The sequence below is a fragment of the Typha latifolia genome, chromosome 5 (assembly GCF_019914945.1).
Source record: "Typha latifolia isolate L0001 chromosome 5, TyphaL0001v2, whole genome shotgun sequence".
NCBI classification, from domain to species: Eukaryota; Viridiplantae; Streptophyta; class Magnoliopsida; order Poales; family Typhaceae; genus Typha; species Typha latifolia.
Genome location: NC_133090.1, coordinates 992283 through 1019563, shown reverse-complemented (window position 1 = coordinate 1019563; position 27281 = coordinate 992283). Strand labels below are relative to the sequence as shown.

At 37.3% G+C, this 27281-nt stretch overlaps 6 protein-coding genes across 7 annotated transcripts; 4 read left to right on the top strand and 2 right to left on the bottom strand.

Moving 5' to 3' along the window:
- Nucleotides 1–2664: 2664 nt before the first annotated feature.
- Nucleotides 2665–3078, bottom strand: LOC140788397 (auxin-responsive protein SAUR36-like). The gene has a single exon (XM_073137635.1). It carries the CDS (start codon nucleotides 3076–3078, stop codon nucleotides 2665–2667), a length of 414 nt encoding a protein of 137 aa, XP_072993736.1.
- Nucleotides 3079–4318: 1240 nt separating this feature from the next.
- Nucleotides 4319–6922, bottom strand: LOC140788734 (uncharacterized). Of its 2 annotated transcripts, XM_073138139.1 has the most exons (8): nucleotides 6782–6922; nucleotides 6606–6696; nucleotides 6379–6511; nucleotides 6144–6247; nucleotides 5886–6057; nucleotides 5539–5679; nucleotides 5355–5449; nucleotides 4319–5255 (listed from the first exon to the last, which is right to left on the bottom strand). In XM_073138139.1, exons 2-8 carry the CDS (start codon nucleotides 6692–6694, stop codon nucleotides 4568–4570), a joined length of 1422 nt encoding a protein of 473 aa, XP_072994240.1. In that variant the 5' UTR covers nucleotides 6695–6696; nucleotides 6782–6922; the 3' UTR covers nucleotides 4319–4567. The 2 variants fall into 2 exon arrangements, with proteins under 2 accessions (XP_072994240.1, XP_072994241.1); XM_073138140.1 differs by lacking the exon at nucleotides 6782–6922 and having other exon boundaries at nucleotides 6606–6754.
- A 1694-nt stretch (nucleotides 6923–8616) lies between these two features.
- LOC140788733 (expansin-like A1) lies at nucleotides 8617–10538 on the top strand. Its single transcript, XM_073138138.1, has 5 exons — nucleotides 8617–9111; nucleotides 9197–9309; nucleotides 9419–9597; nucleotides 9717–9849; nucleotides 9949–10538. The coding sequence occupies exons 1-5, from the start codon at nucleotides 8958–8960 to the stop codon at nucleotides 10201–10203; spliced, it is 834 nt and encodes a 277-aa protein (XP_072994239.1). The 5' UTR covers nucleotides 8617–8957; the 3' UTR covers nucleotides 10204–10538.
- Nucleotides 10539–12003: 1465 nt separating this feature from the next.
- On the top strand, nucleotides 12004–14670 carry LOC140789746 (NADH dehydrogenase [ubiquinone] 1 beta subcomplex subunit 2-like). The gene is made up of 4 exons (XM_073139555.1): nucleotides 12004–12168; nucleotides 13235–13280; nucleotides 13372–13440; nucleotides 14393–14670. Exons 1-4 carry the CDS (start codon nucleotides 12059–12061, stop codon nucleotides 14402–14404), a joined length of 237 nt encoding a protein of 78 aa, XP_072995656.1. The 5' UTR covers nucleotides 12004–12058; the 3' UTR covers nucleotides 14405–14670.
- A 1914-nt stretch (nucleotides 14671–16584) lies between these two features.
- LOC140789745 (uncharacterized) lies at nucleotides 16585–18307 on the top strand. Its single transcript, XM_073139554.1, has one exon. The coding sequence runs from the start codon at nucleotides 17429–17431 to the stop codon at nucleotides 18236–18238; it is 810 nt and encodes a 269-aa protein (XP_072995655.1). The 5' UTR covers nucleotides 16585–17428; the 3' UTR covers nucleotides 18239–18307.
- A 2587-nt stretch (nucleotides 18308–20894) lies between these two features.
- LOC140789352 (uncharacterized) lies at nucleotides 20895–22046 on the top strand. The gene has a single exon (XM_073139017.1). The coding sequence runs from the start codon at nucleotides 21044–21046 to the stop codon at nucleotides 21884–21886; it is 843 nt and encodes a 280-aa protein (XP_072995118.1). The 5' UTR covers nucleotides 20895–21043; the 3' UTR covers nucleotides 21887–22046.
- The last annotated feature ends 5235 nt before the right edge of the window (nucleotides 22047–27281 follow it).

Below are 27281 nucleotides of genomic sequence, written 5' to 3'. Positions count from 1 at the left end.
AATGCATTTGAATAGAGTAAGAACTCTGTGAACAATGCACTAGAATCTATCCAAGTAATATATTGAAAGTGTGATGGCGTGCAAGCATCTGGTACCATATATTGATATTTTGATACACACACACATATATATATACAAGTGCAGGGAATTGAACACTGCATCTGTAGAAGATGATGCTGATTCCCTTGGAATCTCATCCTCTGAAAAGGTTATGCCAATGGATGAGAATGTCCATTTTGGATGCAGAATCATAGATCACTGTCGTATTTATTTCCTTATATTGTTTGCCTTCATGATATGATAACATGTTAAGATTCCACACAGCTACAGTTGATGAGCTACCACAATATGTAGTTTTATCCTTCAAATTTTTCGGTCAAGGTGAATGCATCCAGAAACATTTTCCTTTCCCTCAGGAGTCCTTCATGTGCAATATTCTTATCAAATTAGAGCCAAAACAGTCAAAAGTTAGCTTCCATAGTCAAGGACAGAGCCAGAATATATTGTAAAGTGGGGTTAACTTTGTGCTTTGTTCATGGAATGTTGTGTAGAAACTATTGCAATCTTGAGGTCAAAGAGGGGAGTTATAGCTCTTCTTGGCTCTCTGTGATCATTGATTCCACTGTTCTCTTTACATCCACCAATAATAACTTCTCAAAATTTTGCAACAAACATTGAAACAAAATGAAGGCAGATGTTATATATGTCGATACTTTCTTTTGAGAGAAGGAAAATTTGCACATTCATTTGTAATGTCGTAAAATTGTATTGAATTCATATAAATACAAGTAGCACACGTAAATCCTGATTCTAAGAAGGTACAGACTGCTACATGTTGCTTGTTGAGTCCTCTACTTTGATAAGAAGATCCAAAATGGAGAGGGGTCGCCATTGAGTTAAGCAACGTCTTCTCCACCTCTCGAGGAACTCGGTCATCTAAGGAAAGAAATAACGTAATCCATGAGCACTGCATTGCCTGGCAACATAATACGCCCATGACCTGTTAATCCAAACTCCTCTTCAGACATTCTACAGAGCTCTTCAACAATTCTGCCACCAAGATATTCCAAGGAATAGCAAATCGCTTTGCGTCCGCACTGTAGACGATGAAATGACCCTTGTCTGCGATCGAAGTACTGCATTCATGGGTATACATCATGACATGCATCTATTCTGGTTATTGCTATCATTCTTCCTCCTAAGGCAGCAATTCTTTGCCATTTCAGCAAGCATCTTTGCTGAGAAAAAGACTAAGAAATGCTCAACGAGAAATGATTAGATTAGCAAACCTGTGGATGTATTGGTATTAATTACAGCCACTTCTCTTATCTACTTATAGTTCAAGACAAGGAGTTTATAACAAGAACAGTAGCTTTCTTTATGATCAATTTGCAAGGGACAATGCCATGCGCTCTGTAGATATGAGGATGATCATGAACACATCATATTGTCTGGACTGGTTAGGCAATTCTTTGATAAGGATGGACCATATGTTAATGACCAGATAGGCATCTTCTAGCGTAATTCACATTTTGGATCAACATCTGGACATGCCTAATTCTGACATTGAATTTACGTTTTGCTTTCTCTCATCTTTTTTATTTTTTTATTTTTGGATTGGACTAGAAGTTGCGAGACGACTGACCTAATTGTTCTTGCCACTTGTTCACCATAGAGTTTCTTTCGCAAGTGAATTAAGTGAAAGCGAAATAGACCAACTATGTTCTGAGTTGGGCATGATGTAGCTCTCAGTTGTTATCGAACAACCTGTTTGATATCATTTCCACCTCACTTTATTAGCCAATTGATTTCTTTATATGAGCATCTTCTGGGACCATAGACTCTGCCTATATGTTCCTATTGGCATGCCACAAAATGGAGAAGGAATAAGTAACCAATTGATATTGTCACTTTCATGTAGTAATCAACTTACTTAGATGGCTTATATGCTTACAAATTGCTCACCCTCCACATGAATTATTCTAAAGAACATAAACTCGCTAAGGTATATATCGAAAATATTTACAATAAGTGCACAGCATAGTTAAAGCTGGAACTTAACTTTCACCTGCATGGATGGTATATAGGTGTAAACAAACATGACTGATGTTTCGAGGTGGTATACTGTTTTTACTGGAATATACACAACTTCTCCAAGAAAATTAGATCTTGGTTGAGTTGTGCAAATCATAGAATGAGTTCTGAAATGTTGGTTATAAACTTCAACATAAAATGGATCATTTGTTGTACTAAGATCAGATAGATTGTAAGAAGATTCATGTACTGCCTACCAATGCCAACCATCTGATTTGCAGGAATATGGCGTCTTCTGAAAAGTCAAGTTGGCAGGCATCACCAGACGCAAGAGTGATGTCAAGGAAAGATGAATACCATCTCTTTATTCTTTTGCTGAAATCATCTTGCTAGCACCCAAAGATTTTATTTTGAAGTCCTGTGACTTAACTAGTTAATATTCCCTTATGGCTACTGAATTCATTGAGAACAAGAATGAAGTACACTGCCACAGATTCGCAGCCAAGGTTTACGTTTAGATGCAAAGACTATTGAGTGTTCACAATGTTAGATTTTCTACGTCCGCCTCTCATTGTACAAAACTGTGTGGAAGATATACAAATGGACATAGTAAAATTTTACATTCTTATTTCAAAAGCTACAAATCTCTTGTGGTTTGATAAGTCCTACAGGGTGCGATGAACAAGTATCACTACGAGGGATCATTAAGGAGTGAAGTAGAGCCTTCTCCACCTCCTTCTCAACCTGTCCTCTAAGCAAAGAGAGTATATACTTCATGGAAACAGCATCACAAGGCAGCATAATAGGCCCATCACTTGGTAGTCCAAACTCCTCTTCAGACATTTTGAGGAGTTCTTCAAAGATTCTGCTATTGAGGTACATTAAGGGAACCATAAATCTCTCACCATCCACAGTGTACACCACAAAATGGCCTTTGTCTGCAACTGAAGTGCTGCATGCATCAACGTCAGGAGAAACATCCCTTCTGGCCATTGTAATCCTTCTTCTCCCTAAAGAAGCCATCCTCTGCCATTTCTTCGCCATTTCGATAAGCCTCTTAGGATGAATCATTGCTTCTCTGTTGCTAACAGCTTCACTTCTTTGAGAAATGGAAGTTAGATTGCCAAGGCTGTGGATGCTGTTGATGGCAAGCCACTATTTCATCTACTTATAGAGTAGTGAAAAGAGGAACCTTTCTCTAAGTAGTTGGCAAGGGACCAAGCCATGTGCCAACTAGATATGGAGATATAATCTTGAGGCCTACATGATTCCTGAATTATGGAGCATATTTAGTGGTTGGATACTCATTTACTTCTATGTCTTAGGACAGTACAATGACATGTGGGTCCATCCAATTAATCTGCTTGATCTCAATTTGTCTTTTAATGTTCTTGCGACAAGGCATCGACTGCTGATCGAACTGTTCTTGCTATCTATTTCTTGATACAAATCGCTGTAATTAGTTGCGTGAGGGTTAGCTCTAAATTTGTTTGTCAGCAAGTTGTATGGCGATCTCATCTTCTCCTAGATTGCTCACTCATTTGATTTCAGACATGACAAAGGTGATCTGAGGTCCAAAGATAAATGTTCACCAGTACTGTGGGGTGGGTGGCAAGACTTCATAAAGGACACATGACATCATATGAGGCTGCCGAAGATTTTGATCAAGTTTAAAGTTGATAACATCTTGCTTATCTTGTTAGAAGTTGTCAAAAGCAACCTCAATAGGATTGTACAGCAAGAAGATTTAAAGGAAAGATAACCAAGTAGGACAAAATTCTTCAGATGTATAGTTCTGCTTATAGCCTACGTCCACTTCCATGAATCTTTCAACTTCCATATCCATAAATTCAGAGGCTCATTATGCTCAATGCTTCAAAATAAGACCCCCACAAGATTGGGCTAGGCTTTAGCAGGGCGTAGAGAGGCTGTTTCCAAGTTTGTATGGTTTGAATAAACAGAATAAATTTTCAGCTTAGATTTATTATAATCAGACAGACAGCATGGTGGAATGAACTCTAGTTTCTAACAAGAGATTATACAAATTATGATGATAACTAGACTATGATTCTGTCGAAAGCTCATGGTCAGGATTCTCCTGATAGATTAATTTTCTCAAGTGAGGTTCAGTAATCATCCTGATTTTGTTTAGTTCGCCTGAAATACCCAGTAATATTGTATTAGCTTTCCAATAATCTTTAGACCGCCCTTGGATTATCGAACTAGATTTCATCCTTCCACAACACATCAAGGAATGCTAAAATAAATAAAAAACAACGATGATAACAAAAAAACTCAGGCCATTTCAATAATTATTATTGCTCTAACAGAAGCTGAATAGTTTCATATATAAACTTGTTTCAAGGATAATGAAAGTTCAATAATTGCCCATATGGGCGGGCATATTCCATTGCGTAGCAAAATATATAAGCAGAAAAATGAATGACATAATTAATAGCGTTAATATAACAAATACATTATGATTCACAGATATAGTGTGATGAAGTACATGAAACCATTCTACTAGTGGACTTTAAGACCTGCTTGATTTAAGTGCTTCAAAGCGAGCTGCAAACTCTTCATAATCTGGCAAGTTTGGATGAACACGAGAAACAGGACTTATTTTGAGCTTATCTGAATTACTGTAAGCAGTTACTTTTCCTTCAGAGTGATCTCTTTGAGGAGGAGGTCTCAGGGGAGGAGGTCTATTCGGAGGGCCATGCCTTTCCACTCTAGGTGACTCTAATTCATCTTCTTCATCACTTTCTGATTCCAATCCATCTGAGTCATCAAATTTTATATCTGATTGAACTGGATGTACAGAAGAATTGCTCATTCTAAGCATAGTTATACTATCTCCATCAATAACATCCCCGTTGCTATCTTCCATATACTGAGACCTATTAAGAGTTTGTGAATTGAATGTCCTGGAAGTGTGCCCAGCCTCATTGGTCAACGAATCAATTGTCATGTGAGATTTACTAGAAGAATTTGACGATCGCCTTTGAGGTCCATCTGTTCTATTAGAACTTGGAAAATCATGTGGAGAGAATTCAGAACTAGTGGTCTGATCAAATGGATGAGAGTTCTGCTTAGCGAGATAAGCTGCAGCTTGTGCAGCAGAAATGGCTTTCTCTGCAGACTCTGCGGCTGCTCGAGCAGCTGAAGCTGTGTCCTTGAATTCCACAGTAGATCCTTCCTTGTCATCACAATATCTTGGACTAAAGACAACAATAATATCATTATAATGTAGGAATAATTTCTCAATCCTTTAACTACAAACGCGATAAGGGGAAATAAGGGACATAAGAAAACAAAACCTGAGGCTAGTCGAATTTGGCTGCACATTTTGTGATGATAATAACACTGTCTTCGTTGGAATGCTGGTGGAACTGACAAATGTCTGTGGTCCTTCCTGCGAAATTATCACAATTCACAAGGTGAAGGAATTGCCTAATCACAAAATCCACTATTTAAATATGAAGAGAGTTGGCGAAAATATACTATTAGTTCTTCTGGAGGCTTGAGAAGCTCCAACTCAGTTTCTCTTGTATCCCATTCAATCCTATACTCTTTTGCTATCTCCTTCAAAAATTTTAGCTTCATTTCGCCGGTAGGCTTCCTAACAGATAGCTTCACAATCAACTGTAAAAAGAGAAGATTAATAAGTAACTTCCTAAATTTCCCTTCTTTCTTTTGGCCTACTTGCATAGCAATTCTCATAAATGTAAACCAGCTTACATGCTGATAGATGATTTCAACATTTAATGATTCAGACATGAACATAAGTCTGCGAACTAATCATCTTAATGCGAAAAGGGCAAAATTTGATGCAATTTGAGAAATCGTACAAGGTTATTTACAGCAGAATCTGGGCGTAGATCTGATGCAGCAGATACAAAATCCTTTCCATATTTCTTCTCAAAGATATCACTGATCCTAGTAAGTTCTGGGAGTTCCGAGCATCTCGGAGCCGCATATATCAAACTCGAAATACCTTCTCTTAAATCAGCTGGGCATTCCCTGAAAGAAAGAAAGAAAGCCATGACCAATTTAACTCTCTAACATTTCCTAACATTTTTGCAAAAGGAGGTGAAAGATAGACAGACCTTTGCTTTGCAATGATAGAAAGACGAGCCACAATTAGCTCACAGAAGAGTTCAATGATCTCATTAGCCGCCAGAATGTTCTGTTCTCTAATCACATGTTCAACCTATTGCATGTAAACTATCGTCAAGAAAACGGTGTGGACGAATTCGCGATCACAAGTTTATCCAACAAGATAAAAATCTAATCTTTGATGCAAAAGAAGAAGAAATCGACAAGCTCGAGATACGAACGCACTCTAATCCTCGCGGTGTCGTCCTTGCCGGACTCGAGAAGCATCGCGATGTCGCGCCGCATCTGCCTCACCTGCGCCTCCCTCTTGTTCCTCAGCAGCTTGATCCTCGACGTCGCCAGCTTCGCCTCTGTCTTACTGCCGGTTTCGTTCCAAAGAAGGAAACTTTCCGTAAGGAGACCGAAGCAAGAAGGATAAGGGCCGAATTGGAGGAGGAGAAGAAGAGGATTACCATTTGGAGGAGTTGAACCCTCGGTGGAAGGTGGAGATGGTAGCGCTCACTAGCTTGCGAAGAGCAGGGGCTTTGATCTCAGGAGCCATTACTGAGAAAGAGAAGGAGCCAGAGAGGAGAAAGATGAGTAGGGAGGAGTTGTAACGGTAACCTTGAGGGCTTCTTTGGGATTTTACCTTTTTTTTTTTCTGTTTGAATGGTAGAGTCGCGTGACTCGCGGTGAGCAGAAGAGATGGATCAAAGTTGGGCTTGAATTGGGCCCATTTTAATCATGGACCAGAGATAGTGGCCCTAGCCTTCTTCAAGGTTCATCTCTCAAGCCTAAATTTGTACATAGGGAGTTTTACAAATTATACTTTACATTCTACATATTTTATAATTCACATCTGTATTTGAGGATTTTGTAATCGACTCTTTATTTTTTTCTCTATAATTCTCATTTAACACTCTCGGTTAACTTAGACTGTACTAAAATAAGAATAGTTCCGTTATAGTATATAAAATAATTTATAAATATCTAAATTACTAATGTCCTTTTCATCTTATTTTTCTCTTCCCAAAAAAGAAAAGAAAAAAGGAGGAGGAACGGGAGGAGAAAAGATGAGAAAAGGTGATGGGGAGGACGGAAGAAATAGGTGGAGAAGATAGTGGATAGATATATAAAATGAGAGAGAATGACCATGATATTTTAGTAACTTGGTTAGTTAGTTAAAATATCGTCAGGGTATGAAATGAGAACTATAGAAAAAAAGGACGAATCGGATTATAAAATCCTCAAAGACAAAGTGTGAATCACAAAATTAATAAAATATAAGATATGATTTATAAAAAAAATCTAAATATAATTTAATTAAAAATAAGTCTCTAAGACCACAGTCCATGTTTACCATGGTAGGAAGTTTTCCTCGAAATATATTTGAAAAATAAGACCGAAACATATATTTTTTTTTTGAATCAAAGATAAAAAAAATTCTGACGGTGGTCCTTTGCCTACTTACTCTTGGAGTCAAATTGGCATTCATTGTTTATAGATCTACTTTAGCAATTTGGTACCATGAGATTGGAAGGCAAATTGCTCTTTCCTCCAAACTTGGCTTGCAGCTTTCTCTTCTTGACACAATCCCAAGTCCAAATGACAAAGATGTACTTAATCCAACCAAGAAAGTACTCTTCTTCAAGGATTTTTTTTCTTGAAAAAAAAAAGTGAGACTCCATTTAAATCAAATGAGAGCATTTTTATCATTTAAAAAGGATTGCAAACTAAATATCATATCTTAAAAATAAATAAACAAATAAAGAGATTTTAATTAGTGATACAAGAAGTGGGCATCTACTATTCATGGCCGTTGAACAGTTCACCCACCTAATTCTCTCTATAGAATCCATAAAAATATTAGTGGGTTTTTGATAGATTTGGCTCGTGACTCATTTTATAGTCTTCTGCCGACCAATTCATTGCACCCCACCATCACATATCAATCCACTCAACCCAACAACAACCCCTCCACATGATGAGCAAAATAACTTCAACTTTATCCCCACTATATTCAAAGAGGGGAAAACAAAAATGATTCTAAGACATTAATTCCAACTCAAAATCATTTGTCTATTGAAACATTAGTAATGGGTTTATCTTAGGATTAGACTACTTCTTATCCCTTATTCACTATTAATGTTTGGTAGATAGTGTGTAAATTAAAGTGGGATCAAGTGTAGTTAAGATAAGGTATACCTTTAGAGATTAATAATCAACATTAATCATGTTGAAAATGAAAGAGCTTCATTTAAGCGTTTGAAAGATGTATGATTGCTGACTCAATAACTACCGTAAAATCTTAGATTAATGAGTAATGATATAATATCACACTAACTGGCTAATTGCTCTAAAAACTTAAGCAATACTCAGGATCTGGTTCATAAGGGATTCCTACATGTAGGGTTGCAAAGAATCCATCCCGACATAGCTCTTGTACGGGTTCTTTAACTCCTCCATACTAATTAATAGCTCACTAAAGACACAACTCGAGCTAGGCTACGTTTTATTTGTCTCCATTTGCCATACTCTTCTTTGCTCACTATTACGCCCGTGTATCAGTTGGTAGAGTTTTCCTTCTTCTTCTTCTTCTTTTTTCTTCTTTTTAATTTCTCCCTCACATAGGTCCAAATTTGCAGACTTGCATCCCATTCTTTTTTTTTTAATCTCTTTAAACTCTTCAAGGATCCATTTGTAAGCTTAGTAGTACTTTGCACCCACTTCTTCTTCTTCTTCTTCTTCTCTCTCTACCCCTCTTCTTCTCCTACCCAACTTCTCTCTTCTATTTGCTATGTAGTTTTGAATGTCATAAACTTACAATGGACATCCACTTCTTCTTCTTCTTGATTATCTCCATCTTGGCCCTCCTCCTCTCTCACACCACTGCTTGTGATCCTACTAGGTGTCTTTCCCACTCTAAGGCTGCTTACTTTTCTTCTTCTTCTTCTTCTTCTTCTTCTTCCAATCTTGATGGTATATTCTACAACATTGATACCCTCCCCCCCCCCTCAAAAAAAAGTTCACTCTTTCTAATCTTTTTCTGGGCAACATTTTGCAGGTGGGGCTTGTGGGTATGGATCCATGGCTTCCCAATTTTATGGAGGGTATAATATCGCAGCTGGAAGTAATGCCCTCTTTAGAGAAGGAGATGGTTGTGGAAGATGCTATGAGGTAAAGATTTATAGACACATTTATACAACACCAGTATTTATTATATCTTATAAGGTATTAAGGTGTTTAATTAATGACTAGTTGTTCATTTTTTGGAATTTTGATGCAGTTAAGGTGCACTGATGCAAGATTATGCAGCAAAGGAGGTGTCAAAGTGATTCTGACAGACATGAATGGAAGCAATCACTCAGACTTTGTTCTCACAAAGGAAGCTTTCAAAGCAATGGCCCAAAAAGGGATGGGCCATCACTTGACAAGACTTAAGATGGTTGATGTAGAATATAGGAGGTAATTATTTTTAATTTGCTAATGTATTAGGTTTTTTTTTTCTCTTTCTTTCTTTTGCTCCAAGAAAAAAGTTCTATTTGAAGTTTTTACAAGTAACATGAGATGTACATTATTAACAGGATACTATGTGATCACAAGAAGAATAATTTGTCAATCAGAGTGGAAAATAGGAGCCAGAAACCTAACCATTTGACAATTAAATTCCTCTACCAAGGCGGTCTGACCGACATCGCCGCCGTCGAACTGGCGCAAGTAATCAGTTGATCTGAAAGCTTATTAACAAATAAATCTGAGTGATAAAACTTATAATTAAATTACTATATATATATATTTTGTTCTTTTTATTTTTAGGTTGGATCTCCAATATGGCATGGCATGGAACAAATCAAAGGGCCAATATGGAGCAGTTCTAGGGCACCACCACAAGGGCCATTGCAGTTGAGAATAGTAGTGACAAGTGGATACAGTGGGAAGTGGGTGTGGGCAGAGAAGGAGGTATTGCCAAAGGAATGGAAGGTTGGAGAAGTCTACAATACTGGAGTTCAAATCAATGACATTGCCATGGAGGCTTGCTTGTCTTGTGGCAGAGGAGATGAATGGAGATGATGAAAGGGAAAGAAAGGCATACATAAATACAAGCCAGGCATCAAAGTTTTGGTTTCAGAAGGGAAAAAGAGAAGGAAAAAATTATTGTTATTGTAGTAATTAATGTATGTGCCCGGCATTGCATGCAATGCAGATGCACAAGAAGAAAGAAGAGAGAAGAGAGAAGAGAGAAGAGAGAAAGAAATCTTCTTCTTTTTTTTTTTGGCACAAAGAGTGGAAGATTCAAATGAGAATCTTTGAAAAGATCTTTCTCTCTCGCATGCTGCCTAAAGATATTAATCAAAGTTTGGTACATACTATGGGAGGAATAAATGTTCTTTGGAAGCTTACTAAAAGCACCGTATGTTTTGTATTTAAAATTTGAGCGATGATTTAATACTAATCAATTAGTTATTCAAGATAATTTTTATATGTTAATAAATTAAAGGGTATATAAGATATTTTACCTATGTGAGTAGATTAAATCAATATAAAAATTAGAATTTAAGTAATATCTTTTTACTTATCCTTATAACTGTTTTCTTATTAATAGGAGTATCAACCTCTACTAATTTATTATTATTTTTATCTTTCATAAGAAAAATAGATAGCTAAAAGAGATATAAATTCACAATTTAGAAGAGTGATTGATCCTTCTAGTTAATTTTATTTAGTATCATTTAATTTCAACCATTTAATTAGGGGATCTAAATTAATAATTTTTATTGAATCATTTAATTTCAACCGTTCAAATTAAGCAAAATAATTTAATAATTTTTATCGAATTATTTACCTTAAAATTATTCACACCTGATATCATTAATTACAATAATTATTTATTTTTAAACACTTTTAATTTTTACTTAATAATATCTTAAGATGTGAATGATAATAAAAATAAATACAGGGAGGTGTCTTTGGGAAAAGTCCCGCTCGAACCCGTGACCGTTATTAAAAAAGTTATGTTGTAGAAACTTGATCGGTTGTCTTTATCTAAGAAGTTTTGATGTTAAAATTTGGGATTTAATCCGTGGATTTTGCCGCAGATGATGGAATCACCAATCACTACTAATCTACTATTTAGAATGGTAAGTATTAAGAAGCTTTTTTTATTATTATTATTTATTTATTTTTTATGGAGGCCCGTTTCTAATTGGCTAAATGGCTCAGGCCCACACGTTTTCCATCGTATTTTCTTTAGATTTTTCTAGATTTTGCCGTGTTCTCAAGTGCGCAAAGAATCTTTGGCTAAATTCCAAGTTAAGTCGTCTTTTCTAATTTTTTTTTAAAAAAAGGAAAAATAAAAAAAGTGGAGACATGCTAAGATTCGTGAGATCTTACTAATAAATTAAACGAACAATTAGCGGAATAGATATATGTGAAAGTAAATAAGAGGACTCTGAGTTGAAATTTGAATTCGTAAAGGTATAGAGATATAAGTTGAGAAATAATATTTGAATTAATATTTACATATTATTTAGTTTAAATATTATAAATATAATAATACGAAAGACTTTTTGTAATCTTATAGTTATATATGTAGATTTAATTTAGTTTTTGCATATTTTTAATGATTGTTTATAAATTTAATAATTATATCACGAGTTTTTATACATTCAGAAAATAAATACAAATGTATATAAAATCACATCCATATTTGAATCTGTATCTAGAAAAAATAAAACGGATATATAATATAAATTTATCACTATTCGATCTATATTCTAATAGTGGATCACAGAGCTAGATCCGGATCCATATCAAAAATATCGAACCCGGAATTGATCCGGATCCGACTATATCAAACTGGCATTTCATCCGGTTCCGCTACGCCCTTGGCTTCGCCATCATCCACAGGGAGAGAGAGAGAAGGGAGATGGGCGGCGGCGGCGGCGGAACGGGAAGCACGACGTACAAAGGCTACACTATTCACCATCCCAAGCGATGGCACGTCGCCACCGGCAAAGGCTTGTGCGCCATGATGTGGTGATCTCACCTTCCTAAACCCTGACCTCGCTCTCTGCTTTCGAGTTGAATCTATTAGTATAATTTTCTTTAGCTTTAGATTATTAGATGTGCAATTTTTATGAGACTAAACAAAGAGGTTTTGGTATCCAAGGATTTGGATTGGGTTCTCGTCTAAGGAAGGGTTCAGTTACAATGTTGTTAGAAATTTGGGAATTATTCTCTGAAATTTAGATTGGAAATATTTGATTTTGGAACTGGAGGCAACATCACGTTGTCTGTTGTGACTTCACATATATAGAAGACCATAAGAAGGATCTAAGCTACTTTGGATGCTAGATATGATGTAGATCTATGACATTATATACACACATGGCAGATCAATTGCTAAGCTGAGGTTCCTAACTGGAACACTATCTCCTACAAGGAAACTCTTGCAAACCTCTGATTGACCTACTGGATTGTTTGCATCATTATTATGAGCACTATAAGTTGAGAATGTTGCATACATGCAACTTATTCCTTTTTAATCTCTACAATGGATCATAACTGCATAAGAAATAACATAATCTCCTTGCTTAAAAGTTTGCCGTTAACTTTTGTCGAATAGTTACCTGCTTATATTTCTTGAATTTAAACTGCTCTGCTACTTAATCTGATCCTTAGCTTTTTCTTACTTATGGTTAAGCTAATAGCTTTGCCCTCGTTATTACTGATTGCCAAACATACCTGTGATCACATCTAATCCTTTTATCAATTTTTATTCCTTCTATTCATTGCTTATTGTAACAAAAGTTCACGGAAGTACTGTATCGTTGATATCCTTTTCAAGTTAAGGTCCATAATCAAAACTAAAATTATCTTCTTTGTGATCTTATAAACAGTGCATACAATCTATAAAGAGATATACCAGTGATTAAAGCTAAAACCTAATTTGTTTGCACCTTTTGTAGTTGTTTAATTATATTAGAACAAGCTAGAAATTATCTGCTTGACACTTTGATTATTAGTACTGAGTTTAGTAGCATATTCTATTGTTGGATATGAAATCTATTACTAATTGTAGCTGAATCTGCTATTTTTGAAGGTTTTGGGTTCTATACAGGGCTAAGCAAGATGGTCCTGTAGTCTTGGTAAGCACCTAATTCTACTATTCTCACTCAATCTCTCCAACCTTTAGTTACTCAAAGCTTTTGGTCACAACATCATGTTCTATTTTTATAGGGTTGGCGTCATCCTTGGGAGGGACATGATGACCACTCTAATGGGCATGGGCATGGCAATGAACACGAGGTATTAGTGTCTGCTGTTGGAAAGATCTCATTTAGCTATTAATATGTACTCTATTAGTGTTGACCCATCAGACATGCAGTAATTTACTCTAGTATTCCGTTATTAGTCAGACCTACTAATATTGGTGGATTTAATGCTAGATGGTAACTTTGACCACTAATCAGCTTGTAGGTAATGTGATGATGGTGGTCCATCTTATTACCATCTACTTGCTTTGCATAGGGTCTTGTAGCATGAAAATTTGAAGGCCTTGTAAGGGCTCAATTAGGTTGGACACATAGGATGTGTTTATGCTCCGTGATTAAGTATTGGTAAGACCAGCATGTTCCTGATTGATGTATTGGGGTTCCTTGGCAGTTGGCATCATAACTTTTTTATTGCACTCTAAGTTATTAACCTGTCTTTCCATCAGTTCACTTGCATCTGTTGTTGCAGCTCTTCACGATTTACTGTTTTCTCAGCTCAGTGAACTATTGTTTGCTAAAATGCCAATGTCAATTGGGTGTTGGATTATCAACAATGCAAACTTTTCTATTGAACTACAGATGGCGTTCCTCTATTGAACCTTTTCTTCTTGTTGTTGCTCTACTGCATAGTGCAGTTAATCACTCTAGTTTTGTAGTTTTGAAGGAGAGCATGTCTGCATTATCAAGATTATTATGAATTCTTGTCTAAATTAAATGGTACTGAAAAGATATTGCTCTGGGAGAACTCAGATGCAATTAGACATAAAGGATAATATGGTATTGTGAACTGTGAAGAACTGCTAATAGTTCAGTGTGATATTACTTAAATTATATCGATCTCTCTTGTAGTCTTGTTGGATTTGTGGACTTTCTCCAGGCACTAAAAATACTTCTAGTTGATTTTTTCATTTACTACTTTGATGTATCAGCTAGCCTATGCTTTCTGTTTGGTGATAGTATACTCAGTTGCTTATCTTTCTTTGCAGGCGTCTCATTAACATCTTGAGTGTTGCAAGGAGACTGCAAGCTTGTTTAATTATAACATTGGTGAATAAAGCATGTTTAGACATGAAGCTGCTAATTGTGTTTTGTTCATTGTTGGCTATATGGTCTGACGTGGTGTGTCAGTGTTGGTCATTACCAGCAACTCTTGTCCATATTCCCCAAATTTATTCCATGTTCTTGTATCCTGTAACCCTGGTCAAAGTTGATGCTTTGCGTCCATGGACTAGAACCCAGTAACGAAAATCTATCTCTTTCATTACATAGCCTTGACAATCTAATTACTACTGCAGCTGTGAGACAATAGACTTGGTATATTTAATTTTAATGATGAACAAACTTACTTGTCTAAAAGTCACCTACGGCATAATTTAATGTGTTCTTCTCCTATCACCATGATCAAGTTAATTGTGCTGTTACCTTCCTTATGCACAAAAAGATTAGGTTTTTTATATACGGAGTCTAACCCTTACTTTGATTTTTTTCAGAGAGATCGACTGATAGTTCAAGTGTATTTAAGCCCATTTACCACCCTAATGTTAGGCTCCAGTGTCAATTTGTACGACGATCCTGAGGGTGTATACATCTTGTAATTACTATGAAATATCGATACTATAACCTTTTCATTCCTCTAATTTGACGAGATTGCTCTTATAATATAATCTTTCTTATGCTTATTCCTTAATCTAATAGGTGAAGTAAAATCCAACAAAAATAGCAAAAAACTGAAGAGAAAGTGGAACGCCAGACTTGTTGCAGCCTGGTTTCCAGGGTGCCATAAGGTGACCGTGTATAATATTCCGACTTCAAAAGAGCATAGGCTGGAGAGACATAGTATGGACCAACAAGGATTCAACTACATAATAGTCTGTTATCGTCGTTATGATAACCTCTTGTACCAACTAGGATCTCTCTCTTCTAAGTAATCCGAACTATGGCACAGCTAATTTCAAATAAAAGATCTCTCTCTCTCTCTCTCTCTCTCTCTCTCTCTCTCTCTTCCGACAGGGAATAGTGGGAAAATCTTCTATATTGATTGTGCTGATGCTGGCTACTGTCCAAAACCAGATTTTCCAAATCCATCCGTGCATCCCAGTTTCTGAATCCCCAGGATTGAGCTCAACCACCCTCTGCAAAGTCCAAACCCTTGTGGGTCTCTCTCAGTGCATTCTCATTTATTCCTCAATCCACCTGTCCTGTTGCTAGCCCTCTTCCCTCTCCCCTCCCATCTCTCATTGACCCCAGCAACTTAAACGCACACCTCTTAGAGAGAAACACAAAATATATACCAAAGAAATGAGGCTAGGAGACAATAGGAATCTATGATCGAGTAAAGAAATTATCTTCTAGATCTACACACGGATTATGAACAAGGTGATATGCTGAAGTACAGAAACGTAAGCGAGCCATCCTGTCATGTTCGGTTGGCACGCACACAAGCCTCTATTGTATTGGCATCCCCATCTTCAAACTCCAACTCACCCGAGATTTATATCGGATGAGGTCATGGATTCAGGGTTGGTTGGCACATAGAGATAAATAATTATGAAACTGGAAGAGATGAACAGATGGATGCTGAGGTTGGTTTTGAGGACAAATAACGTAACCTACATCGATCTATAAGTCTTCTCCAAGGCAATCATCTGCTAACAGTCCAGATTCGCTCGTGTGATTTGTTGACGCATTACATAATCTACAGATGAGACAAGAGAGAGACATACTAGGGACAATCATTATTTGCGCTTATCTATTTAGAACTTAGTTAATCCATATCAAATAAACACATTTCTGTTTGCTGTCTTGCTGGTGCTCTAACTATTCCGACTTATCTACACCTCATTTGATATACTCTTTTGTTTCTCATAACTCTGAGAATATTTCACTGAGTCATTTGCTTAAAATAGTCTTTTAATTTTCAAGATAGTAATAACAGTTACTGTGTAAATTTTATACGCATTTCATTATAAAAATAATATGTATTTCATATAAACAAATAAATATATTTAAATTCAAGAGCTCAATCTTATTTATTACTAAAGAACTTTTGTTTTTTACAAATAGTCCTATCTCACTATTTATATATGAATATATTCTGACAACAGAACTGATAGAGTAATAGCTCGTTTTATTTATTTGCTTAGTTATTAATATATTCTGTCATTGCATTTCTTTGGGACTTTTCATTCTGCACCATCTATTATTAGCTGACTACAATTTGAACTTTATCTTTCCTCGTTCAAAGTTGATTCTAGCAAATCAACAAATAATATTTGTTAGTTTACGGTGTCAATCTCAGCTTGTTATTCACGAATAGTTCATATTAAGCTCAAAAGTTGTTTATTCAGGATCAAATAGCTCATTTGTCCGACACGAATCAAAATTTAAAATAACTTTTCTTTTAGGTTTGTTGGGTTGTGTTGAGAGAAATGAACATGACTTAGCTTAAGATTTAAATTGTAAGACATTTAGTTTCATAAGTTTATTAATTTAAGTCTAGCTAATTGCTGAGCTCCGAACTTAGCTCGCTAAATCAAATGCGAGTCGGCTAGAATTCCAGCTCATTTGTTTAGGTTAACTTCTGTTCAAATTCAACAAATTTAATTTCGAACAGAATATGAGCAATATCTAGGTTGCTGGTATTTGGCTCGTTGACACCCGTATTTCTGATCAAGTTAAATATATCATCACCTACAATTTATTTCCTATCTCCTAAGTTATTGCATTTTAAGGTCCTGTCGCGGCATTTCCTTAATCTAGAGGCCGAACCAAATCCATAGTAATATCTTATATCTCCAGGTGTCAGGAAAACCTCTCCCTCAGTCCTCCACGTAGCCTTCCCCGCCTACCAGCGTTATTCGCGGATCCAGACTCTCTCCCACTCGTGTGCTCCACATTTTTAAATCCCCATCCTCATCTCTATCTCTATCTCCCCTATATAAATCCCTCCGCTCTCTTCTCCCTTCCAAGTTGCATACTAATCACATTTCGAGATCTAAAGACAAAAGAGAAGAGAAGCGAAGATGGTACCTGGTTTTAGCCGTTCCATCTCCCTACCTCTGAGTCCAAGCCGCAAGAACCCCTCGCACGTGCGAACCGCCAGCCTCCCGTGTGGCTCCCACCCCCTCGTCTCTCACCTTGAGGATGAGATCCGCGCCGTCCGATCCTGGCTCTACCGTCCGGATCCGGATCTCGGCTCCACGGCATGGATCCAAGCTGGCATTTATCGGATCCAGCTCCTCCACGCCGCCCTCGACGAGCTCCTCAATCTCCCCCAAGCCCAGGACCCGCTCCGCGGGGCCGCCACAGGAGAACGCCTCCTCGATGGCTTCCTCCGCCTCGCCGACGCCTATGGCTCGTTCCGATCCGCCGCCGTCGCGCTCAAGCAGTACTCGTCGGAGGCGCAGGCCGCGATCCGACGGAGGGACGCGGCTCGGCTCGCCTCCGCCGTCAGATCAGTGCGGAGATCGGAGAAGGAGCTCGCCAAGCTCACCTCAACCATCCGATCCGCCCCGAGGTGCTCCGCTGAGGCTGAGATAGCCGGGATCGTGAGTGAAGTAATCGGAGCTACGGCGGCAGCGTCAGCAGCGGTGTTCATAGCGGTGGTAGAGATCTCGTCGGCCGCGAGGGCTTCTTGTGGTGTGAGGAAGATGGATTTGCTGTTTGAGTTCAAGAAGAAGGCCTCGAAGGAGGAGAAGGAGATGGCGGCTTTGGAGAAGTTGGAAGAGTTGGACGGATGCATTGGGAGTTTGGAAAGCGGGAGCGAACGGGTGTTTAGGAGTTTGGTTAATATTAGAGTTTCGCTCCTTAACATCCTTACTCCCTCGTTGTAGAACGAAAACAATAAAAAATATATGTAAAGATAGCAAATATTTGAGAAATAGACATAATTTTAGAGATAATTTTGTTTCTTCTTTCGCATTTAAAACTGGTGTGAATTTAAACACGAAAACACTTATATAACATTAGTTTCTTTAACCATGATGAGATTCAGTTCCCAAAATATTATCCCCTTTGTATTTACACTTAATAAGTAATAAGAGGTTTTAGCTAATACTTGAAAGTTATATGATGAGGTAAATGAATCTTTGTCAAAATAAAGAATATGGCGAACTTCTTACAGATAAATCTGAGCGGATTGTTGCAAATATTATTTGGAAGAGCTAATACGCAAAGGGAAGAAGGTTTACAATAAGGTTAAAATGTAGTTGGTTGGTGATATTCAAAATAACTTTTTTTATTACTAGATCTCTAGGATTTCTCATTGTTAAAAATTATAAAAATTTATGGATCATAACATCTGAACTCATAATCATTTACTCCAATGTTATGTTAACTCATTAACCACTCTAAAATTTTAAATTATTATAAATAAATTTTTTATATTTATCTTTTAATAAAAGTTTTTTTTAAACACATTATCAAATATCTCTATATGCATTCAAGGTGTCTATATAAAAAGGCTTTACACTAAGGGGGTTCTATATTAGTATAGTTTCATTCATTTGTTATACCTATACATAAGAGAGGTTATATCGATATAATTTATTATAATGTTTTTCCTAAGCTAATACAGTGGGTAATAATCATACTTAATATGAAAATAAATTGAAATGGTAGTTTGATATTCTTATAAATGAATGAGGAGAGAAGAGGGAGAGAAGAAAAGGAAAAGAAAAAGTGATTGATTAAAATGATATATTTTTAAAAATAAAATAAATTTAATTAATTAAAATATATGATAGAAGAGAAGATGAGAGAAAAAAAGATATTAGTAACTAATATTGAAATAAATAATTATTTATTTACTATACTAATATAAAAAGATTTATATTAGAATAAAATTTGTCTTACTCTACAAAGGACTGCATCTATCTGCTTAAGCAATTGCTACCGCCCCTAAACCGTGTGTCTCCTATAATTCCACTCAATTCTTCAACCCACTCTGTCGGGTTGAGAGCCACCGCCTTCCATCTCTTATTCCATTGAAGGAAGCTATGCTTAGCCATCTGGGAAAACTGGGATCTGTCTATGAGTGAACAAGTGGGATTTTAGATCCACACACGGGTATCTTCACTAGCTGACACGTAAGAGAACCCGTTCTGTCATGTCCGGTTGGCACGCACACAAGCGCCTCTATTTTATTAGCATATCGGTCCCCATCTCGAACAAACCGAGATTTTATTGGGTGAGATGGTCATGGTTTGTTAGCACCTCCAGGACCCTCATAAAAGGACAGAGGAGGGGAGGGGGATACGTGGTGGCATCTTAGGGGTAACAGCTCATGTGGTCCTTCGCAGACGCACCTCCGTAGGACTGCCCTCACGGCATCCAGATTTAAGTCCAAATTTTTAATTCTTTTCATAGTTAACTCTTCCCAAAGTCAAATCGACTGCTAACTGTACAGATTCCCTCGTGTGTTTTATTTTGTACATTTCAATGATTTCATAATCTACGAATGAGACAAGAGACAGGCATGCTTTTGACAAGCACTGGTTATGATCCTTATCATCAAATTTAGGATGATCTCCAACTTGTTGTAGCAACTAATGCACTAAAACACAGTAACTAAACTTACTATGGCCGTACGAAAGTAAGAGAAATGATTTAATAAACTATATATTAGGCAAAATTTTAATTGCATGGAACTTATAAAGAATTCAGGTGCTGGTCTTCTATCCAATTTATTGCGATGTATATGCCTATATTATTACAGATGTGTGAAATTTAATGTGACAACTGGCCTTCTAGAGAATGGCTCATTAATTAATATTTTTTGGTTAATGATATATCTATTCATTTTAGAGATTTTTATTTATTTTAAACCTCATATTATAAACTTATTATGGTTCAAACTCTATTTTTTTTTATTGTTTATTAGCCTAAAGGCTATATATAGGCTAAATAAAAAGCCAACTAAAAATTAGCTAATATAATATATTGTATAGTTTAGTTTTAAGTCATGTATGTCGTCGATCTATTATTCCGAATTAAATATTGTCAAAAATTGTACCAAACCGTTACCCTATTGAACTGCTTCTTTAAACCAACCATACAGTCAAATCACAAACCGTTGAGTCAAAAATTACTAAATTATTAAATAATTTTCTTTGTAATAATTATTTAAAATTAGAGTTAATATTATAATCTCTTTAATTTTAGGAAAATAATTACCAACTTTGCTACAGCGGTAATATCTTTTCAGTATTCTAAGCTAAAGTTTGCATTAAGCCCTCGGCTCCTGATCCGTACACATACACCAATACCTACACCTGTCCATCACAGGTGGGTGTCACAGCGAAGAACGCAAATCAGGGAGCGCAGGCACTTGGGATTTGGGAAAGCCCTCACCAACTTCCACGTGCCCACCCTCCAATTTGCACTATTCGCGGATCCAGTCTCCCTCCACTCGTGTGCACCCTCATCTCCCTAAATTTTTTAAATTCTAACATCCAACTCCCTCCTTTTATAAATCCCCCTCCCATCTCTCGCGTCTCAATCGCATACGAATCCATACGAACAGGAAGGAAACATTCATTTCGAGATCTCAGAGACAGGAGAAGAGGAGAGAGAGAGAGAGAGAGAGAGAGAGAGAGAGAGAGAGAGAGAGAGAGAGAGAGAGAGAGAGAGAGAGAGAGATGACACCTGGTTTTAGCCGTTCGATCTCCCTCCCTCTCAGCCCAAGCCGCAAGAAGCCCTCGCATGTGCGCTCCGCCAGCCTCCCGTGCCGCTCCCACCCCCTCGTCTCCCACCTCGAGGACGAGATCCGCGCCGTCCGGTCATGGCTCTCCCATCCGGATCCTGATCCGGGATCCCCGGCCGGGATCCAAGCCGGCCTCGCCCAGATCCAATACCTCCACGCCGCCCTCGATGACCTCCTCCACCTCCCTCGAGCCCAGGACCCCCTCCGCCGCGCCGCTGGCGGTGACCGCCTCCTCGACACCTTCCTCCGCCTCGCCGACGCTTACGGCTCGTTCCGATCCGCCGCCGTTGCGCTCAAGCAGCACGCCTCGGAGGCGCAGGCCGCGATCCGGCGGCGCGACGCGGCTCGCCTCGCCTCCGCCGTCAGATCCGTGCGGAGATCCGAGAAGGAGCTCTCCAAGCTCGCCTCAACCGTCCGATCCGCCGGTAGATGCTCAGCGCCGGGGCTCGCTTCCGTCTCGGCGGAGGCGGAGATCGCTGGGATCGTGAGGGAGGCGATAGGCGCCACAGTGGCGGCCTCAGCGTCGGTATTCACAGGAGTAGCGGAGATCTCGGCGGCCGCTAGGGTTTCTTGTGGTGTAGGGTTGTGGAAGAAGGTCGATCTAATGTTCGAGTTCAAGAAGAAGGCTTCGAAGGAGGAGAAGGAGATGATGGCGTTGGATAAATTGGAAAAATTGGAAGAATGCGTTTTGAATTTAGAGAGCGGGAACGAGCAAGTGTTCAGGAGTCTAGTAAATACTAGAGTTTCCCTCCTAAATATCCTCACTCCCACATTCTAGAACCGAGAATAAGGACTAAAGATTCAAATGTCTGAAAAATAAACGAGGGGCTAAAACATAATTCTGTTTTTTTAGGGGGGTTGGTGAAAATTCTCCTCTATTTTAATATTTTCCTCTGTACATCCTTTTAATCAAGTACTTTGCCACATTTATCTCTCAATAATGCGATAATCAAAAAATTAGAGCCAACTATGATAACTCGACATCTAGGGTTCTTTGTGTAAGTAAATAGTGGGCCTAGTTAACTCGGGCCTTGGAACTAAAAGCCCATGGACAGTCACTTCCTGGGAGTGGGCTTCTTGTTTCCAGTAAAAGAAACTAAAAAGATAACACAAGGAAAGTGAGGGAAGAAAGTGGGCGGGAGCGTGCAGATCTTAGTAACGGCGCATCGCAGAAATGGGCATCGATTTGGCAAGAAAAAGAAAATAAAAGGAAAAGGGCTGCAGACATCGGATATCCCGCCGACATTGGTCCAGGGATTTTTGACTCAGCTTATTAGCTGTCTTTTCCTACGGATTCCATACCGACACATCTTTTTTGAAGGCTGTGCCATAATTTTTTCAGAGCCACTGTTAAGGTGGCAAGTGTTTCAGTAATGCTATGAATTTAGAATTTTGTGCATCCGTATATGTACCCTTTGGCCTAAATTTTCCTTCATATTTGAACAGGTTTCTTTGTTTAATTTTCTTCATTTACAAGAAGATGAAAGAATTTTTTTAAGCTATAGCCTATAGGGATTGTGAGAAGGGATGTGTAGTGGGCCATTTGGTAGGTTAATTGGTCTGTGACGATACAGTGGTCCAGTTGACGACACTGAAAAAGTTTGTACCTGGTCTTCTGTTTGTTAGTTGCTTGAAGAATCTCGCAGTACAAGAAAGTTGCAGGCTATAAACCTACCACGTACTGCAATCAGCATAAGCTCGGGATAGTGATCATAATATGAGTACTACTCACAGATAATAACGCCTAACACCTCACTAGCTGGCTACTATACCATCTCTTTGACAATATTCTTAACTTACACTGTATTTAATAAGTATGACCTCCTGGGAGATTCGAGACTGGTCACCTCTCTGTAGTAATATTATATTAACGAAGGAAGAGAGATAAGCAGGACTGAAACTGATGTCAAACGCGCGTTCGAACATGTGACTTTAGGTCCTTTTTTTTTGCTACACCTATCTATCTGTTTGTCCTAATGAGCACAAAGTTATGAGCCATATGACAACGCGAGATGCTCGATAAAATGCCCACTCGAACCTCATCTCCAACCTGCGAGCTGCCATGCACGTGAAAGTGTTCCTCTCTCTCTCTCTCTCTCTCTCTCTCTCTCTGGCAGACAGCATTTAAGGCATCATGCAGTGGCTCGGATGGGCTCGCATTAATATACCAGCCCATGTGAACCAGCTCTTTTTCCCTAGTTTTTTTAGAGTAGTTTGAAGAATTTTCTGGCAATTGGGTTCATGTGCGCTTGTGGGGCTCCTGCTCCAAATCAACTGTGCATGATGAGGGAATTGTTGTTGGAGTACTCTCGGAAGTGCGACAAATCCACGCCCACTATGGCACCAAAAAAAGGTTCAGTGCCTTTCTGATGTGTTAGCTAGCAGTAGTAGTAGTACTACTACTATTAAGATGAGCTGAGTGGTGATGCACTACTCAGTGACTGCAGAAAAAAAGAAAAAAAAGAAAAGAAATGACTTCTTCTTCTACTTTTTTTTTGTTATATAAAAAGAATTAGGTATTTAGAGTTTTGGTATGTCCGAAGCGTTAAATCATTCTCGCAGAAAACGATTCATTAGTTGCGGATGCGCCCAAATTGTATGTTTCCCAGGTAAATTTGAAGAAGAGAATTGAATCTGAAAACCCTAACACAATCACTACACCTAAGATCAGTCAACTGATGGTATTAGTATGGCCCCATCTATCAGATAGCATGTCATTCCAAGTTTACATAGTGCAATTATATGATCTAACACTTTACACTTCAATGCACTGATGAGAGAGATGAAGACAAAAGTTCTTAATGCAGAGCTGATTTAGATCCCTTGTTCTGATTGATAGGACAATTCACCTAATTGAAACAATTTCATGGGACTAAATGTCTCATCTTGACTAAAGTAAGGAAGTTACTCTCCCAATTTTACTCTGTAAAATTTAACAACACTTAATTTTCTCAAATTGCAATTATTAGTTGGCCATTCATTGTGACATAAGAAATAAAAATATAGTCTGATTTAAAAGAAAAACTATGCTTGCACTATTAATTTGGGATGAAAAATCTAATAGTTATAACTCGGTCCGGACCCTCAAAAATATATTGTAATTTTCCTTTTAAGAACATTAAGTTATATTCTTATATTTATGAACATTAAGCTAGGCCCAAACAACACACTTTGTTTTCTTAAGGAAATTAACATAGTAGCTAAACCACCAGACTTATATTAGCCTCTAATCTAGGTGTTTATATTAGGATGGTCACTGATCTCAGCCACCAACTATAACCTAAACCTAAGTCCTAATTAACCTTCCCCACTAAGTACTCACAAAGGCCAGAATAATCTTTTTTTAAATAATTAATTTTGTGGGGTTCACTTGCACTTTTCCTAGTATTGGTATCTCTTTTAAGGACTGCTGCTAAAATCTGAGGAGCTATTTCACCCACTCCAAACCAATGAGAGAAAGACTGGAGCAATAGAAACATAAAGAAAAACAAAAAAGAAAGAGGGAAAAAAAAAGTTATAAGATGTGCAGAGAAGTCCCACCAAATCCACCAGAAACTTTTAGAAAGACATGCCACTGTGAGAAAAAAACTTTATGAGGATTAAGTAGAGGAAACTTTGCAGTGCATAATTATAATATATTGTGTCTTATATAAGCTAATATGAGGTTATAGTTTCAATTGCTTAGGAAAAAAGAAAAGTGGAATAAGGTAGGGACAAGAGGCTATGCATAATTATAGCTATTCTGATTCCTTCTGAAGGCAAAAAGTAAAAGTATTCCTTCACTTCCTCCAAGAATTTTGATGAGGACCATGGAATAAATCCTCAGAATAAGAATAGATGCATTGTTGTCTCACTGAATCACTCATTACTCTAAAGATCTTTATTTAATTTTCTCTTATTTTTCCAGGGTATGGGAATATAGATTATATTATGATGAATAAATGAAAGATAATATAGTGGGTGTCTCACTAAATCACCCATTGCTCTAAAGGATTTTTTTCTTCAAACAATATTGAGGTATAGATCACACAATTTGTATATAAAGAAATAAAAGACAATAAAGTACGCCATTGTCTACTTGAGACTGTAATATAATCTTGCTATTAACTTGGAATTAATTAGATAAAACCTTTTAAAAATTAATTAAGATATGGCCAAAGAGAGTTAAGGAAGACAATTGAATAAGGAATTGTTAACCAACTGAATCACATTGAGACTAATACTTTGTTCTCTTTGGGATTGGACCACTCCATAGCAAAAAAAATTAGATCCCTCTCATCAATCATTTGATCCATTCTTTGACCAACATTTATTTTAGTGGAAGAAATTGTACGGAGGCACCAACTATGATTGGAGCAATTTGATGTCATGCATAGCTGGCAGCTCCCAATTGGCTGCCAAGATCATCCAGCCATTAAAAAGGGTTAAATAATTTATTGCAATTAGGGTACACGGCTACTTTCTATGTGACATTTAATTTAACTACTTTATGGTTAATTTCTAATAGAAAATTAGTATTTTCTATTAGCGGTTGCATTAAGGAATACAAAGAAACAAGCTCAAAATAAATCAAACACTGCCATAGTTCAGAAAGATTGATGAAGAAATACATTACTTCTACATTTAATTTAGTTTATTGAAAATAAAATGAATAAATGTCACTCTTTCCTTGTGCAAGTCCACATATTAGGAGAACTAATCCCTTATTCTAAGCATAAGATGGGAATCTTCAAAGGTTTAGAAGATTCTCTTTAGTCCTCTTAAAAAAAAGAGAGAGGAGAAAATGTAATCATTTTATTAAAGGAGAAATTATGAGTTATTGACTTTTGTCCTTCCTTCCTTTAATAGATGTGATCTTATAAACATTTAGAAAAACTTATACCAAATTAATCTAAAGCTTAAGCTGATAGCTGATAGCTTAGATCCTGCTTTTAACATTCGAAATATATACTCAGAGATTATTATATCTAAATTGCTTTTTTGCAGTGGGAAATGCTATCTCCCATTAATTATTTCATAGCATCATGCCATTTAACAAAGATAAGAATCCTAATCGTACTAAAATTTTAATTAGTGGGATTGCTTAAGTAGTGAGTTAATGCTCCTAATATTCTTGATATGGTTGCCTCGAGAAACGTGCTGGTATTCTCTTCTTCTTCTTCTTCGTAAACTTAACTCCTCTCCTCTCCTCTCTTCATGGCGGCATTCGTCCCTCGCGCATAGACCCAGAACTCTGACGCCAATCTTGACCGCTTGACGTGGCCTGTCCCAATTCGTCCATACTACGCTAAAACCCCACACATGCGCCTAAACGTGGCCCAAGTCTTTTTTGCACCGCGCACGTGAAACAGTCGTCGCCGTATCTTTCTGACTGACACGTGGCGGGTACGTGAGTTATAATAATCACACTTAAAACCCTAAATTATTATCCATTTTCACAAAATACCCCTTTATTTATTTAAATATCTTAAGTAGATCAAAATATTATAAAAACTAAATAAGAAACCCTAAAAAGTTTTAAAAAAAAGAAACACAATTAGATTCTTATATTTTGTTGAATTCCCACCTTCTTAAATGTCATAGATTGAATCCTTCGATTTCTTTCGTTGAAAGATTCAAGTTTTGCTAAGTTAAAATATATAACAACATGCAAAGAATCGCTGAACGTGTCCACGTTATTATGTCAAAAATATATCTTTCTTAGTTTTCTTAAGTTCTTTCATTGGTTTATTGTATTTGCAGTTTAAACCCTGAGTAAGCTAGAAATTTACATCGGTCCAAAAATAGCTAAAGAATTTTATACAGAATAAGATAAAAAAGAATGATGAGCCGTCGTCAGGGGCGGTTTGTCAAAGCATGACTTTCTCCAGTATTTTAACTCTGCCGTTATTTTTTTTTTTTTTTAACTTCTCTAATTTTAAAGTAAAATTTTTTAAAAAAAATTTAGCTGAGATTTACTGTGTCGGACTACTTTTCTAATCAAAGATTTATCTAAAGTTATTTCAAAATCGATTCAACGAAGTAGTGCTAATTTTGCGGCTTATAATTAAAATTTTGTGTCCGAGTTAATATTCTGCTTAACAGAATCGACGTGGCAAAACAATAAATAATTTATAAGACGGTAAAAAGAAAAGTTTGGGCTTCTCTCTCTCTCTCTCTCTCTCTCTCTCTCT

Excerpts from the sequence above, each read along its gene's own strand:
- LOC140788397 (XM_073137635.1), bottom strand. The coding sequence starts at position 3,078 with ATGGCGAAGAAATGGCAGAGGATGGCTTCTTTAGGGAGAAGAAGGATT.
- LOC140788734 (XM_073138139.1), bottom strand. The coding sequence starts at position 6,694 with ATGGCTCCTGAGATCAAAGCCCCTGCTCTTCGCAAGCTAGTGAGCGCT. Across the intron at positions 5,680-5,885 it reads ATTCTGCTGTAAATAACCTT|TTGATTGTGAAGCTATCTGT; the intron begins GTACGATTTCTC and ends CTCTTTTTACAG. Across the intron at positions 5,450-5,538 it reads AGCCTCCAGAAGAACTAATA|GAAGGACCACAGACATTTGT; the intron begins GTATATTTTCGC and ends ATAATTTCGCAG.
- LOC140788733 (XM_073138138.1), top strand. The coding sequence starts at position 8,958 with ATGGACATCCACTTCTTCTTCTTCTTGATTATCTCCATCTTGGCCCTC. Across the intron at positions 9,310-9,418 it reads GTTGTGGAAGATGCTATGAG|TTAAGGTGCACTGATGCAAG; the intron begins GTAAAGATTTAT and ends ATTTTGATGCAG. Across the intron at positions 9,850-9,948 it reads CCGCCGTCGAACTGGCGCAA|GTTGGATCTCCAATATGGCA; the intron begins GTAATCAGTTGA and ends TTTTATTTTTAG.
- LOC140789746 (XM_073139555.1), top strand. The coding sequence starts at position 12,059 with ATGGGCGGCGGCGGCGGCGGAACGGGAAGCACGACGTACAAAGGCTAC. Across the intron at positions 12,169-13,234 it reads GGCTTGTGCGCCATGATGTG|GTTTTGGGTTCTATACAGGG; the intron begins GTGATCTCACCT and ends CTATTTTTGAAG. Across the intron at positions 13,281-13,371 it reads AAGATGGTCCTGTAGTCTTG|GGTTGGCGTCATCCTTGGGA; the intron begins GTAAGCACCTAA and ends CTATTTTTATAG.
- LOC140789745 (XM_073139554.1), top strand. The coding sequence starts at position 17,429 with ATGGTACCTGGTTTTAGCCGTTCCATCTCCCTACCTCTGAGTCCAAGC.
- LOC140789352 (XM_073139017.1), top strand. The coding sequence starts at position 21,044 with ATGACACCTGGTTTTAGCCGTTCGATCTCCCTCCCTCTCAGCCCAAGC.